Consider the following 18,379-nt stretch of genomic DNA (forward strand, 5'->3'; position numbering starts at 1 on the left):
TGTTGTGTGAGTGGCGGATACAACGGGAAAATCATGGGGGTCATGTCCCCCCACCCTAAACCGTCGACAACAGTACCCGTACACATCGTGTTCAAACACTTCATGCATAAAATGTCAACGATGTCAGTATCTTTTCATCTCATTAATTATTTTTCAAAGTAAATATTTGAACTACTACTTCGTTTCATTGCTAATGAAATTAATTTGCAACGTTTATTCCCAATCAGGTGCCTTATTCCTGACCGATTTGGTGCTTTTTATTGACTCTCAAACAGATTCAGACATTTTTCGTACCAAAATCGGGAATTTCGTTCATGGGGTTGGGGGTTTTCTTCAGCATGAGCCCCCTCTCCCCCCAAAAAATGGTTTTCTGTATCCGGCCCTTTAGTGATCCGGTAGTGAAATCTTGAAACAAAGGGTAAAGAAACGGTTTCCATACTGTTTTGAACTTGACAATTATTAAGATCAAATATGTACAATTTTTATTAAAAAGTGAGGGATAATGATAATATGGGCGGGTCTTTGGGCGACACTAGCAGGTTTAAACTTGAGAATTGTTAAACTTAAAAATATATTGAACCACTATGGTATATAACGTGTAATTGAAAATTTAAGGTGGTCTTAGGATTTTTCGGATTATTGTTTCTTAGAGGGAGGGGGGGAGAAATTGTTATAAGAGGCGTACCATTGCTCACAGGGACGGACGGACACCCCTGTCATTCTCTAAAGTTTCAGAATCAAATAATAGCTTCTCAAGTGCTTTTTTTCGAATGGGGTTATTCAGAGAGCACACTTTGTTGAGATAAAGGTTTTAAAACGATTGTTAACGCTGTGACAGTCATGTTAAAACGTTTGTGAAACATTTAAACGCAATGTGTTTAAAATGCAGTGGGGCTCATCCCCCCCCCCACCCGGCGATGACATTCATCTCTCAAATGCGACGGAGAACCCCCAGAACGAGAGCCCATTAAAATAAGACTAAATGCCCTCTTATAAGTTACCCTCTCCTCTTCAAAACTTCAATGGCGTGGTCTGCGCCATGAACCCCCCCCCCTGCCCCTCAATCGTGGGGATCCTTGTTTAATATATTGCTTGTTGTCGAATGTTGGGTTATCGAGCGTCTCGGATGATTTGAAAACCGGATTCGTAATCTGCTTTTTAGAGAAAGTTGGTAATCAATTTAAACCTTTTTGAGGACCAACGTATGGAAAATCAAGCGCAGCTATGAAACTTTAAGTTCCAAAATGAACCGTCGCGAGCCAAAGCATTTTCAGCAGTTTTGCCTCAACTTTACAAAAAATAAATAAATAAATCTCATAAAATTAGCACATCCATTGACTCCAAATTTTTAAGTTGAGTGAATAATATACTAATCAACATTTATGAAAATATAAGGAATATCACATTGAAAATATAAGGAATATGACATAAACAGAAGCGAGTAAAACAAGAAAAAACATTTAAATTCAACTACGCACGCGAAAATAAATGCTACGCACAAAAGTCATAAATATCTTACGTATGGAATTTGAAAAAAAAAAAAAAAAAAAAATCTGTATAAAATGTTATTTTTATTTTTAAAAAAATGGGCCATACTTCTTTTTAATGCACTCAGAAGTATTTCAACTTCACTCCCTACACTTTTATACTGTTATTACATATTTCCCAAGTCAGCGAATGAAAAAGAAAAATAAAACAGAGCGAATCAAGAAAGAAAAAAAAAATCATGAACTTCAATGCAATTCAAGCCACACTTATAACTTTCAATGCGCCGGGAATCCCAATCTGCTGGAAAACGCAGTCAGAAATATTTTACCCGCCCTCCTCATGTATCAGTCAGATAAATATAATTCCACTAATAACAAGAACATAAAAAAAAGCAAAGCAATAAACAAGAATAATAAATGAGTCCTTTTGCGCAGAGAGAGCAACGATTCCCCTACTTGTTTACATTATTAACTTCGTGTTTGAGTGCGAGAAACCATTTGAAATAACCACGTGATATCTGAGAATCATTAGTTTAAATACATAACCGTTCGAATAAATCACTCAAAATGAATGTAAAAAAAAAAATCGAGAAATCAATCGGTTACACAAATTGAACTGAAAGGGGGAGGGGGGGGTGATACCATTTCAATCGCTACGGGGCGTCCCCTGAGGGCTACCAACAGTCAAAGGCCCATTGCCAGTTTTCTAGCCGCTAGCAATAAACCTATAAAAGTTTATACTAGTTCGAGCCGGGTCGCCCAAATGCCAAACTCCTAGTTTCTGACAAGCTAACAGGGAATCTCGTCGAACCAGCATCCCCCAAGGATTGCGACCCCTAAATGAAGACTAAAATCTATCAAATTGACCCCCTAAAACAGACTTGCGTTTCAAACTTTTCTGGAGGGTAGGGGGGTAAGGGTGTATCTGCTCATTTTATCGGAAAACAACAAAAAACTAGACCCACTGAAACGTAAAAACTAGATTATTTCAAAGAATTTGGGGGGGGGGGCAGGCCGGTTATTTCGAACTTTACAAGAGAGGAGGAGGAATTAAAGAGTATCCTACGAGTTGCATATTATGCCGAATAACAGTAAGAATTTCATTTATATGAGTACAATAACTTCTAAAAGCCAGGAGGGTTCGCCCCTTATTATGCCCCTAAATGATAGGCTTGATGGCACATTTCTATTTCGAGCGCACCCCTGCCAATACAACTCGGGAATTCAACTGTTTCAAAAGTCAAAGGTATCCACCCCCCCCCCCTTTCGCAGGGCGATGGTGCACCCTCTCAAATGTTACGGAGCATCCGTCTAGAAAGAGCTCCCCCCCCCCTCCCAAAATGCGATTAAAAAAACCCCTCTCAAAAAACCGCTTTTATAGAAATTTCGGTTTCGCAGGCAGCGTCATGGACCCCCCGCCCCTCCTGAAAATGAAATTTAAAGAACCCTCTCAAAAACCCAGCCCTAAAAGTTTTAATGGCAAAGGCTGCGCCATGCCCCCATCCCACCCGAAAATGAGATAAAAAAACACTCTGAAAAAACCGGCCAATGGCGCAGGCCGCATCATGCCCCCTCCCCCTTATAGTGGGGCGCCCCTGTAGCAGTCTACTCAATTCTGGAAAGGCTCAGAAAATGAACTACTTGAGCACTCGATTCAAACATCTCGAGATCTCGATTTAAAACATCTCGAGATCTCGATTCAAAAGATCTCGAGAAGTCAACTGCTCGAGTACTCGATTCAAAAGATCTCGAGAAGTCAATCGCTCGAGTACTCGATTCCAAAGATCTCGAGAAGTCAATCGCTCGAGTTCTCGAATTCAAAAGATCTCGATTATCAATCACTCGAGTGATCGACTTGAAAAGATCTCGATTATCAATCACTCGATTATCAGAAGTACTCGATTCCCGAGATCTCGATTATCAAAAGATCTCGATTATGCCCATCACTAGTCTATAGTACACAAGGTTGAGCATACAAAGCGCAAGAAATCTGCTATTCCCTATTTTGGTTCTTGCGGTGAAATTATCTTGTGATATAATTTGTGCAATTATAGTCTTTTTTTTTTTTTTTTTGTAATTTTTAATTCGTGGTAACTCCACAGTTTCGTACTATCATACATTCAAAAATGCCGTTAGCACATTTATTTGCGCATTTTTTCGATGTGCGTAATATTTATATATTGTAGTTAAAAATTTAGGATACGTTTTTTTAGTTCTAAAAAGTAACGACTTGACCATAATTACTCGTTCTCCCCCCCCCCCCCTTAACTATGAATTTTGAATAAATATTTATCAATTAGAGATTAGAGAGATATTTAGAGCGGCATTATATCTATAACTTTGATATTTAAAATATTTTCTTTTTCCAAAAACGCATTAGAATACCAAACCATTTATTAACTATTACCGGGTCTTTCATAAAGAACCGACTTTTTTACTGTATTTTAGAAAAAGCTTTATATTTAACATAAATAACTGTTATGAAGCACAAAATCAATGATCAATGAGAGACATGTACTAAATGTAAGTGCCGAATTGTTTTAATTCATAACTGCATTATAATAGCACTGAACAGTAGATATTGTAAATTTTTAATTATAATTTTTTAAAATGATGTAGATGATGTTTATGCAGTGTGGGAACACCCCTCTTTCTGACTTCTTTTTGCCACAATGAAAAAGCAGCTTCCATTTTCATGATGTTTGTATTTTGCTCCTCAGACACTACTCTGCGAGCTTCAGTATTAAAGCTAAGTTCTGAACTTTTACGGATTTCCTTTTTCTTGAATTTTAATTGAACGTATCGAAGATTCACTCATACCTATAATTATCATGCTATCTTCGAAGTACTGTTTAATTGTTCAATCATATCGAGAATTTTGACATTTTCTTTAATGCTCTGAAATTCTTTTTCTTTTCACGTTCGCCAACTTAAAATGAAAACGCGCCTTTTGGGATTCATTCTATTTTATTAACGTTCATGTAGAATGAAGAAGAAAAAAATACGTTAAGAATCGGAGTGCGGTTACTTGTATAAGCTAAAGCAAAGCGTTGTTTAGACTAATGCAGTGTGTGAACTTCCGCTTTCAGTGATGCTAAAGGGATGAAAGTCCATTAACAAAACCAAAATTTAGTGTCAACGAAGCCCATTCTAACGCTCGCTGCTCCTTTTCAGAAAATTTTATGTTGCAGGCGAGGAATTTGAGTCCGCAATAAAAAATTCATTACTCATGAAAAACTCGCGTTATAGCCATTTCGCATAAGTCGGATCGAGTTGTAGCGGGATCCAACTGTACATTAATAAGCTCAAAAAATTGAGTTAACCTGTAAGCGATGTCTTAAGCATGTCTGTGACTGATGCCATTGCCCTATGACTGAAAACCCAATTTAATTAATTTAAATATGGAACAAAGAAAATTAAAAAGTTAATTTCTGACTGAATTACATAACGGAGAAAGCTAAGTTGAACAAATAAATTAATTGAGTTGTGAAGTTTTTGGGTATAAAACAAAGAGAATTTTCACTTGCATAACCTTAAAAATATAGTGTTTGTTGCACTGAAAAATGTTAATTAAGGTTTTCATATTTATGTTGTATCTAATGTTTATATTTAATTATATTCAATTTAATAATTGCAATTTAAAGAATAGTCAACAATCCTAAAGTATAATTTTAAATACAATAAAAGGGATAACTTTCTTACAATCTTTGAATGATAAGTAGAGATGTTATTTTCTTGATTGAATGACGTACTTTCTCTCCATTATGCATTTTTTAAGCTATTCAAATACTAGTTTGTCAAAATTTTAATTGGATAAACACTTGTTCTTTACAATACTTTAAAAAAGTTTCACTTCAAAAAAACATTTTATTGTTTGTTCATAAATAATCATTTTAAACAAGTTGTCTAGCATGAGAACTTTACACAATAGAATTAATACTAGCACTTCTGCAGTGTACCAGTGCATAACTTAAGTAACCAGTAAATTCCTTTGAGGTAAGTATTAGTTATAAGCAATTTTACTTTATTTTCCATAAAGTGAATAGGAGATAAGTTTTGAAAAAAAAAAAGACTTGTTTGTCTTTTATAAGTAATCCAAATTACCTATGTTAAGAGTCCTAAAAGAAAGGTTTTGTTTTTTGCCCTGTAACGTTCAAGTAATAACCGAACTGGTAAACAGATGCATAAACTGACACAAGGGAAAGATTCCAACTTAAAATAGCCTGAGGAGACTTTCTGGAAAAAAATCCAAAAAAAAAAAAAAAAAAGGTCATCTTTTTATTTTTCTTTATTTATCTATAAAGCTACCAATGTTATACTTATTTGGGAAAATATATATATTTTTTCAAAACGCAAATATTTTCTAGTCTTATCTAGTAAATCCTAATTGTCCTAATGTTTAATGTTTAATAGTAATCCTAATGTTTTGTAAAGGAATCAAAAAGGAAACTTACATTTCACATTAAATATAAAATAAGTTACACGTATGCAAGCCAACCTTTCAAGGAAAAAAAAATCCAGTAGATCCCTTTAAATACAATCTTATGGAACTTCTTTAGTTTGTGAAACACATAAAATAGTTAACTGAAATGGAAGAATAAAAATTAAATTAATGTTTAATATACATTGTTTTTGATCAAACTTAATAAGAAGGGATAATGTTGCTAGATTTTGATGTACTAAAGTTTTAGTTTTAGCAGGAAGCTTTCAAACATGGAATACATATGTCTAAACAAGCTTTACAAAAATAATTTTAGTTTTTTTTTTCACACAATTCCCAAAATAAAGGGATTTTTCCAAAAATTTATGAAATCCAGAAGACTTTCTTAAAAAAAATCAGGAAGCCAGGAAAAATGTTCAAAATCCAAGAAACTACTCGAAAATCCAGTAGAGTTGGCAGTAGTGATGGGCATAATCGAGATCTTTTGATAATCGAGATCTCGGGAATCGAGAACTTCAGATAATCGAGTGATTGGTAATCGAGATCTTTTTAATTCGAGAACTCGAGCGATTGATAATCGAGATCTTTTGAAATCGAGAACTCGAGCGATTGACTTCTCGAGATCTTCCGAACCGAGTACTCGAGCGATTGACTTCTCGAGATCTTTGGAATCGATCACTCGAGCGATTGACTTCTCGAGATCTTTTGAATCGAGTGCTCGAGCAATTGACTTCTCGAGATCTTTTGAATCGAGTACTCGAGATGTTTTAAATCGAGATCTCGAAATCTTTTAATTCGAGATCTCGATATGTTTGAATCGAGTTCTCGGCCAGTATCTAGATCTAGACTTCCTGAGTTCTAGAATCAAGTTTACTTTTACAAGGATGTCCGCTAAAGGTGTCCATGGCGCACACAACGCCAATAAAATTTATTGGCGTTTGTGCGCCAATAGACGCGGGGGGGGGGGACTGAGAGCGTATTTTAAATCTCATTGGGGGAAGCTCTTGTCCAAGGAGTTGCTCCATAATATTTCAGAGGGTGCGCCATCGCTCTTGAGGGGTCGGGGGAGTGAGCAACTCTGACTTCTAGAACAGTCGACTTCTCAAATTGTTTCTGTAGGGTTGCGCACGAGGGGAAGGGGTACCATCAAGCTCGTAATCTAGGGGGTCAAGAAGGGGCAATTCCCCCTCCCCGGGTTTTCGAAATAATTGTACTGACATATATGTGATCGTAGGTTTTATTATTAATTCGTATAGTAGGCACTGAGTACATATATTTTTTTATCCAACCCCCCCCCCCTGGAAAATTTGAAATAATGGGCCTGAGAGTCATGTCGCGTACTTCTGTACCTGCAACTTTGAGGGCAGGCCCGATGGGGAGACGATTGACCAGTTGGATCAATCGCCTCCTCGGCTTTGAAAACTGATGCTTTTTAATGTACGGGAACGTGGTTTTTGTAGTTTTTTTGTTTAATTTTGCACTGGGTACATACCCTTAGCCCCCCTCCCCCAAGCTTCACCCTGGATGGACCTGTTTATGGGGGTCAATTTGGTAGGCTTTAGTCTCTTTTTAGGGTTTCAATCCTTAGAAGGGAGGGATGTAGAGCTGAACTTTTGCGCAGCCTGCGTCACTGAAATTTTTAGGGGTGGTTTTTTGAGACTTTCTTTATCTCAATTTTCGGAGGTGGGGGGGGGGGGAGGTTCTCGGGCTCTTTTCCTAGACAGATGCTTCGTAACATTTGAGAGGATGCACCATCGCCTTGGGGGCGGAGGGGGGGGGGACGCCCTCGACTTTTATAACATCGAGTTTTTTTACAGGGGTACCATCTAGAAGGGGCGACCCATCCTGGCTTTTAAAAATTATTGTTTACATTTAAATGAAGTTTTTGCTGTTAGTAGGAATACTATGCATTGATTATATGCCCTTTAACCTCCTCCCCCCCCCCCAGTGTAAAATTTGAAATATAGGCCTGAGAGTCATGACGCATATGTTGCCATTGAAACTTCAATTTACGGGTTCAATTTTCCTCGCCCCCATCCTTGAAAAAATTCTATATTTTACATTCAAATGGAACTAGTTCTCGTTGTTTTCCGAAAAATTTTGCATTGATTTTTATTGAATCTGTTTTAGGGGGTAAATTTAATAGATAAATTTAATAGTCTTCATTGTGGATCTCAATTCTTGGGCGATGCAGATTCAACGAGAACTTGATTTCGGCGGCCTTCAGAGGATGTATGATATATTCGGATGATTTCGGACGCTTATTAAGCAAAGAGTTGATAATGTAAACAAGTCGAAGAATCGCAGCTCTGCGCAAAAGGACTCATTTGTTCTTGTTTACAGCTTTGCTTTTTTTTTTTTTTTTGCTGTTGCTATTGAGATTAGAGTTAGTATCTGACTAATATAGGAGAAGGGAGGGAGGGTAAAATATTTCTCGCTATTACAGAGCAGATTCCCGGCGCATTAATAGTGCAACTTTAAGTGGAATCGATTATTTTGCTTCTTTCATGATTCGTTCTTTTTTATTTTTATTTTTCACTCATTGACTTGGGGGAAAATCTAATAACAATGGGTGCAGGGAGTGAATTTGAGATGTTTCTGAGTACATAAAGAAGTTTTGATGCTTGTCGTGTGGAATTAATTTTAGCTAACATTCTTTGCCCCAATTTTTTAATTAAAATTACATTATATGCAGATTATTATTGTTTAATTTCATAATTTACTCAACTTGAAAATTTAGAGTCATTCTATTGAGATGCTTACTTTATGATTTTTTAAAACTGCTGAAACTGCTTGGGCCGACAACGGTCCATTTCGAAGAATCCCGTGTCTACGCTTCATTTTCCTTGCGTTGGTCCTCAAAAGGGGTTAACTGATTACCAAGTTTCTCTAAAAAAGCAAATTATCCGATTTTCAAATCACCCGAAAGCGTCGCTCGAAAACGAACTTTCAACAACAAACAATATATTATTTAGGGGTGCCCACGAGAGGGTAGGGGGCGGTCCATGGTGCAGACCGAGCCAAAATGAAGTTTCAATGGGGAGGGGGTTACTTGAGAAGGCTTTTGGTCTTACTTTAGGAGGCTCTTGTTCTGGGGGTTCTCCGTCGCATTTGAGGAGTGGGTTTCCTCACCCTTAAGATAGGCACCCTTGCATTATAAACAGACATCGTTTAAACGTTTCATACACGTTTTAACGTGGTTGGTACAGCGTAACAACCGTTTTAAAACGTTTACTCAACGAAGTGTGCTATCTGGTTAACCCCATTCGAAAAAAGCACCCGAGAAGCTCTTATTCGATTCGAAAGTTGAACGTCCGTTCGTTCTTGTGAGCAATGGGACTCCTCTTGTGACAATCACCTTCCCCCTCCAAGTACGATAGTCCCAAAAAGAGCAAAGACCCCTCAAAAATTTCAATTACCCGGTTTGGGCCATAACGTCTCCCTATTCGCGATAACCTCTGCGAATGAATCATTCGAAAAGTTAACCACTCTAGAGGTTTGTTCAATTACTTAGGGTCACATTCGAGGGGGGGGGGGGACGTAGGAGGAAAGGTGTCCCCTCCGATTTTTAGCTAAACTGTTCCCACTTTTTAGTTTCAATATATTATTAATTTAAACAACTCTCAAGTTCAAACCTGTTTTTGTTGCCCAAACCCATGTCCATATTATCATTGTCCCCCACGTTTTTTAATTAATTATAATTATTATTACTTTTTTGATCTAAATAACTGTCAATGGCAAAACAATATGGAAAGCATTTCTCTACCTGTTATTTCAAGATTTCACCAACGGAATACAAAACCCATGCCCCCCATTAACCCGCTCATATGATAATCCTTAATAATTTTCGTTCGAAAATATATCGTTCGATTATAAAGAGATCTCTCGATAATCGAAAATTCGACACCGAACATTAAATTATAACCCCATCAAAATAAAGCAGGCAAGTAGCAATCATTCGATTTTAAAACGATTCCAAATCCATCAATTCCAAGAGCGATGACGCACCAGCAGGGACGTGCAAAGAAATTTCGGGGCTCGTCACAAATGACTTTAACGACCCCTTCATATTGTTTATCCCTAGGTCCCTAACATATTTCACCTCTCATTTGAAAAATCTCGGGCCCCTTCAAGCTCGGGCCGAGGCCACCAGGTGTCCCTTTCCTCCCCCTTGCCTTGTGCACGCCCCTGTACGTATGAAGTTCTCCCGCAAGAACGCTACCCCGAAAAGACAAAATCTCATGAAAATTACAATCCCGCAGTTTGCGTCTTAACTCCCGTTCTCCTCTCCTGGTTGTCACCCCCTGCGAATGAATTACACGAGAACTAGACCACTCGCTTCATTAAGAAATAAATAAATACCTTTCTGCCAAGAAGTAACAAGAAATAACCAACTTTTGTATAGCACAAATATACAGATTACTGCAGACACGTGTCACGGGTTTCAGTACCCAATGGCGTAGTCGAAGGTGGACGTAAGGGGGAAGAGGTCCCCTCAGGTTTTAACTAAAATATTCCCCCTTTTTACATGAATATAATTTTTGTTTTAATGCCCCTCAAGTTAGAGCCTTATTAGCGTCCCCCAATCTTTGCTTTCACCACCGAGACACACAACCCATGTCACCAATAGACCCGTCCATGTGTTCATTCACTAACACCATTCTCCCAAAAACATATCATTGGGCTACAAAAACATCCCAAAGAATCATTTGATAATCAAGCATTCGGCAACATACCTGCAATTAATTACAACACTATTCGAATGCAAGAACAACACATAAACTTCTACAACAAATATTCGAGAGGTAAATCTTTCATCATAAAATTATTTAGACCACAGGGGTATCCATTCCTCAAGTCTGCTGGCGCACTTCTTAAAAACGAACCCCCCCCCCCCCCCCCATCCTTAAGAGCGCCATGACCCCCTTTCCCTGAACAATTTTTTTCGGAAACAATAAAAACCACGCCCATTTATATGTTAAAACATTAATTTTTCAAAGCCACCCCCTTAAGAGCAAGAGCGCACCCACCCTCCTAAATTTCGCAAAGACCCCTTCCTCCCCCCCAAAATAAGAGCTCCCCCAAAAAAGTAAGAAATACCCCTCAAAACAATCCCCTAAAAATTTTAATGGCGCAGCCTGCGCCATGACCCCTTTCCCCCACCTTGGTGGGCACCCCTGCCTCTGACCCACTAAATGACAGATCTGCCCTGGTAACTGAATCCCTTCAAATGTCAACTATTGAGAGGTTCATTCAATTATCAAATCGATCGAGAAGTACACTGCTCGAGTGATTAACATCTCGAGAACTCGAGAAATCAATATTTCGAGAAGTTCACAAAGCGAGAACTCGAGCAGTCTATCGTTTGAGAACTCGAGAAATCAGCATTCCGAGAAGTTCACAAAGCGAGAACTCGAGCAGTCCATCGCTCGAGAACTCGGAAAATGATAATCGAATACTCGAGCAGTCATCGCTCGAGAACTCGGGAAGGGAATACGAGAACTCGAGCAGTTCATCGCTCGAGAACTCGGGAAGGGATAACGAGAACTCGAGATGTGATAATCGAGAACTCGAAATCTGATAATCGAGAACTCGAGATCTATGATAATCGAGAACTCGAGATGTGATAATCGAGAACTCGAGATACGTTAATCGAGAACTCGAGATACGTTAATCGAGAACTCGTGATAATCGAGTTCTCGAGTGATCTTTGATAATCGAGTGATTCGATTATGAGAACTCGATTATGCCCATCACTAGTTGGCAGGTATAGAAAAGAATCGACTCACACTCCATCTACAGTATTACTTCGATTTAACAATACCCGATCTAACAATTTTCTGATACATTTCACTGGTCTGGATTTGAATGCATTGAATGTCTTAGTTCCTTGATTTAACAATAACTTTTACCAGTCCCTTGCCAATTGTTAGATCAGGGTTATACAGTAATTATTGAAAAACGAACTCAGTTGGTTTTTGTTTACACAAAATAACCAGGTTTTGATATGTGTTATTGCAATTACTTTTGTTGGAAAGGTAAGTTTTTAGAGAGATAAAATAGTCAACAGTTTTCAATGCAGGGGAAGATTAAAACATACAACATTGAATAAAGTGTGATCTTTTGATGGTTCTAATGAATAGTTACATGCCAACCTTTCAAGAAAACAAAATCCAGAAAATTCCTCTAAATACAATCTTATAGCTAACCAGAGTTTTAAAATGAGGAATAGAAAGATTAAATTAACTAGGTTGTAATATAACAATATTGGTCAGGCTACAACCATGCAATAGTAATCTTTATACATAAAGGGCTAATCTCTGTCCGGATGTCCGGGGTAAACTTCAAAACTACTGGAGGGATTTTAACCATTTTTTCACCATAGATAGCTACATAATTGGGGAACAACTTAGGCTATAATTTATCACTAAAAAACTTAGTTTAAGAACGTCGTGATCGAAAACAGTAAATGTCATGTAATTTCCACATCAAATAATTAAAGATTAAACCCATTGTTTCGAAAATTCGTTGCCTAACAACAGCAACGTTAAAAGTAATCATAATGTAAATTTTCAATCAAGGCTTCTCCCCGGAGCAAACATCATCATCTAAAGTCATTTAAACATTTTGAAACTCACTTTTTGCACACTTAGGTAAACATAGTAGAGATTTTTTTTTTTTTTTGTGTACTATTTAAATAAATAAAGCGCACAGTTTTTTTTTAGTGATCTTTGTTTTTGTTAGATATATTTTGGAAATTCTTCAAATTTTTATATGCTTCACTTTGCGTTTTCGTTTCTAAATGAATACTCTTTCGTTCTTTATGCTTATTGCTGTTTTACTTTTATGGGTAAGGATGAAGCTTAATTTTTAATGACGTCAAAGCGGTGTGTTTTGAGTTCTTTCAGTTAAAACAGAAAACAAAAGAAAGTAGCGATTGTTTCTCACAATCATTACTGACCCAGGCAACGCCGGGTATTTTTGCTAGTACTACATAAAAGCAGTGTTGTTAAAAAATCAAGCAGTTTCTCAGAATATAAAACGAAAAAATAAAAACAAAAAGTCTTTATTGTTAAAGTACATCTTTTAAGAGATCAACAATAAATCCTCAATGCAATAGAATACATTGTGGTGTAAAGAAACCAGAAACTCGAGTCTTGTCTTGATTGTATAACAGTAATTAAAATATTTTCTTCACACATGGAATATCAATCTATTCAGAATCATTACACAAGCTATATAAATATTTATGGCACATTTGATTACTTCAAAAACGAGTTTAAACAGAAATCATATTAGAATGCACAGAAAATTAAAATTCTCTCATTTGTTAGTTATTATTAATTTCTATTGATAATTAAACTACCACAAAAGCACTGAGCAGACCAGCTTCAAAATATTAAACTCTTATTATTAAATTTTGAAAGTTTATGCAGTTATATTTTTTTCACACTGACAATAAAATACAAATTTACTTTCAAAACATGTAATTTAAATACCAATATTAATTAATGTAACTTGTAACAATTTGAGGGAAAATAAGTACATTCAAATGTATTAAATTAAATAATCTAACAGAAATTGAAGAAAAAGATAAGAATTGTTTCTTTGATAAAGGAATAAATGAGCAAAAAATTAAGCATTTCTTCACATTAATTTTTTTTTTTTTTTTTGAAAGTAAATACAGAATGTAGTAAAATATTTTGATTATGACAATTTTGATTTTTTAATAAGTGTGCAAAAGAATTGTTTGCATGTCAACAGTTTAGTGCCAAGGAAACAAATAAGTAAATTGTAAAACTAGTAATAAGCATTATGTGAAAATATAACCAAATTTTGCATTTCACTAAATTGCAATATAGCTTCAAATTATTGCACATTCAATTAAAAGATTCAGAAGCATTTTAGGAGTTGCATTACTATTTTAAATTAAGTGGATAAAAATGCATATGTTGATGAAAACATTGCTTTGTTTAAAACAAAAATTTTTAAATCTTTATTTTCATACTAAAATTTAATCTTCATAAAATATTTGCCCCCCCACCTCCCCCAAACATTAAACCAAAGTAACACCAATTATAGTACAAAATAATTAGTTCAAGATTTTTACCCTTCATTAGCCTCAGTGTTCTCAAGGTAAAATAAATGCTTTCAAACTCAGTATGACTTTGGTTTTTTGAACTGTTAGGTGACAGCATAAGTTATTTTTGAACTGGAAGTTTGCTGAAGACAAAGAAATAAAGAATTCAAAGCCAAGAATTAAATTTTAAAAAGGAAATTTCTTGGCTAGCATTAATGCTGCACAAACTTTTCTGCGGTTTCGGGGAAAATAAAACACCCATTTAATGTTTAATAAATTTAAATGATGCCAATTTCACTTTATTGTCAAGCATTTCTAATGAACCAAGCTATAGGAAAGTAATATTTCAAAGCTTTTACTATACATAAATACACAAGAAAAGAAACACACAATACAACCTTTGTGTTTTGTACCTTTCTATATAGAAAAAAAAGCAATATAAAATTTAAGAACTATCTAAAATAAATGAATTCATTAGCAACTAGAGCTTAATGAAACACTTAAGCTTAAAATTTTTGCATGGGTTACCTTTATTTTCTATTAAACTTTTAAATTGCATAATATTAAAAAAGGATATTTATTCTGCAAATAAATATGTTCGAGCCACAACAATGAAATTTTTTTCTCTTTAAATTCAATTAAAAACTCCAGTATCAGTACTTTCAGGGGCTTTCACCTTTTCTGCCAAATTTTATTTCAACCTTCAACCTTATTAATAGTTCATATAAAATCTAAGAAATTTTTGAATCAAACAATTATGCAATGATACATATATTTACAAAACCAATGATAAGATTATTAAATACATGTTGCAGTGATTAAATGTCCACTCTTCAATGTTGATACTTCTTGCAGCTCAAAATTCACACATCAAAAGAAAATTTAAAATGATGTTTTGGATCAAAATTCTGAATAGGATTTGTTAGTGCCACCTCAGCTCTGATGCTACTACATGAATCTGGAGAAACTGCTTTTCCAAGTAAATATAAAAAAGAATGTTATTTATTTCTTCGCTTCCTTTTATTAACATTTAGCTTGAGGAATACATTTTTAAAAAGACTGTATTTACAGAAACTGGACAAAAATGCAACTGCAGTCATCTCAAACCCGCACAACTTGGGGACCAAGAAATTTGCATATTTAACTGATATATTGCAAAATCATCACAATTATTTTCATAGAAGCCATTATTAACATATGAAAGAAAATGATATTGTAACATGTATCTAATGAAATTATTCTGAAAGGAAAGAGATTTTTATGCATTTTAATTCATGATCTTTATCTGTCCTAATAATTTTGATGTTCTAATTTTTTCTAATAGTGACTCATGTTTTAGTTTTAGTGTAATTATGTAATTATATATATTCCAGATCTATGATGTACACATTATCGTATGTTTAAATGGTACAATGACTATTTAAAGTAAATGATAAATTAATAAAACGTATGCAAAAAAGTAAGCATAAAAGTGAAACCTGCAATATGGCTACCAATAAAGCACAGCATAAAAAAATTATGAAACTTTTAATTCAAATCATTTTTATGTAAATTAAACCCCAAAATAAAAACAAATTCCTTTTTTTCAGTATTTAACATTGATGTTTCCATCCTACTCAACATTTACTTGCAAATTTCATTGTTTACATCTTAAATGTTGTGAAAGTGTTGGCGGATTTGAGAGCTGACCAGTTATTTTACATGAAAAATTTAAATGCTCTTAGAAAACAAAACAATAATGGTTACAGCCCAAAATACAAATTTCACCATCATTTCAAGCATACAGCTTAACTACTTTTACAAAGCTCAGAAAAACTAACCCCAGTAAATGGATTTGACTAAAAATCCAAATTCTCATATAGAAGCCCCAAATTTTGGTTTGAAAAACAAAGCAGTTCTCAAAAAGAACTTCAATGTCACAGAATAGAGTCTTCAGTTCAAAATATCAGCTTTTGGCTGAAAGTTAACAGGAAAAGACAGTTTTTAAGCAAACAATTTCTCAAAACAAGGATGGCAGTAAGGCTTGTCATTCTGTTCTTTGAAAGTGCCTTTGTTGAGCTGTTTCAAGCAAAAGGAACACACAAAATGTTCAGGGTGGAACTTTCGGGACATAGCAGTAACACAGCGGCCACTAATGGGTTTATGACAGCCAGCACACAAAGATCCTCTTTTAGCATGGTAATGAAGTTCACAGTATGGTTGCCCTTCATGATCGTAAAAACTTCCACCATTGAATGGCTGGCGACAATCCTGTAAAAATAAAAATTAATTTTGAACTTAAGAGCAGGATGATTTAAAAACTCGGAAAATGTCATTAAAAATACAAAAGAACCTTTTCTGCTTGTTCAAATATTAAATATAATTTTGGCTTTGAAAATATGGTAATTGTAAGAATTCAGAAAGCTTCAGAACTGCAAAATCAATTTTTCCAATTTTTCTTTGATTGTTATGGGCCATTTTGAAATTACAGGAATTTGAGGAAGTTTAAAAGGAAAAAATAAATAAATAACAAAATTTTAACTTTACTCTTTGAGCTTTATTAATGAGACAAATACATTTATCCCTTCCAAAAAAAAAAAAAAACCTGATCCATTAAAAAAAATAATCATAGGTTAAGAGCTTGATTTAATTTTAGAACTGCTCATCTATAAACAATTACTGCATAAGATTCATCCCAAGTACTGCTATTTAGTTTATCCAGTATTGGTACTTGCAAACTTCCATTGTATAACAAACATTAACATAAACAATTTTTTTTTTTTTTTTCAAATTTTGATTTTTATTCATCTCTTAGATTGAATGTATCCCTTTGTACAAAATTTGTTTTTCAATTTTATTGGAATAACATTAAAAGTTAATATGTTGAAGGAGGCTTCAAAAGATTTGCTCACTATTTTTTTTTCAAGAACATAAAAAATGAAATCTGACCAAAGTATATCTATGAACTTGTGCTAGCAAGGCATTTTAGACCAATAGTATTTTTTAGCCTACAATGTAATGATGCCAGTGTGAGAAAATTGTAATTTAAAATAATAAAAATAATTCAACTGTTGCAAAATTCCTCAAATAAAATAAAGCTTTTCACATAAAAAGCTTTTAAAAATAATTAATAATAAAATCATGGTTTAACTTATTTATTTGATTTGGAAGTATTTTTTTAATAGGGAACTTAACTTGAAGACAAAAAAAAAAAAAATAGGCTAAGCATTCATTTTTAACTTTGTAGCACTATCTAAAAATTCAAAATAAAAATTTAAAAAAATGTACAGAGTTTTAAACAAAAATTAGGAAATTCATAATGGAAAAATACATTAAAACTACTTTTCATGCAAAATGCATAGCATGCTCATTTAAAGTGGTGCATAAAAAGCATGAGATATTATAGCACAAACAATTATTTTTGCACAAAAGCTTGGATAAAAAATGCATTTGCTTACAGTTGTTTTAAAATTTAAAAAAAAAAAAAAAAGCATTAGGTAAAATTTTCCATTTAGAAAATGAAGTAAAGATGAATATTAGAAATTAAGTGTCATTAAAAACTGAAAATAAACCCAAAAAATGAAAACATCAAAAATCCAAAAAAACTTATCTCTACAAAATTTTCTATTATTCTTAAATTTAGAGCAGCAAATTATAAGTTAATGAAAACTAGGTAAAGTCTCACACCAAGTTTTTCTATTATTCAAGTTCAACCTTTTCAAAAAGTCTCAGTACTTAAAATTAGCAAAATTTATTTTTGAGAAAAACACCTTGAACAAAAAACATTTAATCCACCTTGAAAATGGAATCAAAGACTTAGCATTGAAATACTCATAAATATATATATTTTGTAGGTGCACCTAAAACTAAAATGCAAAATAAACACAAAACCTTTCCTACAATTCAAAAACATAATACAAAGGTAAACTTTATGTAACTTTAAAGGGTAAACTATAGCTTTTCAGAAAATATTTTAATTTCAGGAAGCTTTTTATCATAAATACATGCTTTAACTTAGCTTTTCAGTTAATATAAAAGAATAAACTGCATACATGTGTTTCAGAGTTACAAAGAATCCTTTTTTCAATGCCAAAGAATTGGGCTGTAGATTAACAGACTTCAGCATAAGTGTTTTCTGACAAATTGTGCGCTTGTTGGATGTCTTTTTATGCATAAGCAAACCTCTTTTGTATTGAAAAAAAAAAAAAAAAAAGGTACTTGGTAATCCCAAAACATGTGTATGCAGTTTTCTACAAATTCGCGATACTGCTTGTTTTGAATTAATATTTGGAAACTTTTATTGTAAAATATTATTTTACAATTTAGTAAAATAACTATAGTTATGAAAATTTTGATCACTGCACAAACCTAATAAGTTAGCATGTCGTTAAT

General features: G+C 34.3%; 1 protein-coding gene across 1 annotated transcript in view; it reads right to left on the bottom strand.

Moving 5' to 3' along the window:
* Positions 1–12,990: 12,990 nt before the first annotated feature.
* LOC129232498 (paxillin-like) overlaps positions 12,991–18,379 on the bottom strand; it is a 39,613-nt gene continuing 34,224 nt past the window's right edge. Inside the window, exons 7-8 of the mRNA XM_054866644.1 lie at positions 17,874–17,878; positions 12,991–16,258 (exon numbers count right to left, since the gene is read on the bottom strand). Coding sequence (XP_054722619.1) covers positions 15,992–16,258; positions 17,874–17,878 — 272 coding nt within the window. The 3' untranslated portion in view covers positions 12,991–15,991. The remainder of the gene's footprint in view (positions 16,259–17,873; positions 17,879–18,379) is intronic.

Source organism: Uloborus diversus, unplaced genomic scaffold, assembly GCF_026930045.1.
Source record: "Uloborus diversus isolate 005 unplaced genomic scaffold, Udiv.v.3.1 scaffold_1211, whole genome shotgun sequence".
Taxonomy (NCBI): domain Eukaryota; kingdom Metazoa; phylum Arthropoda; class Arachnida; order Araneae; family Uloboridae; genus Uloborus; species Uloborus diversus.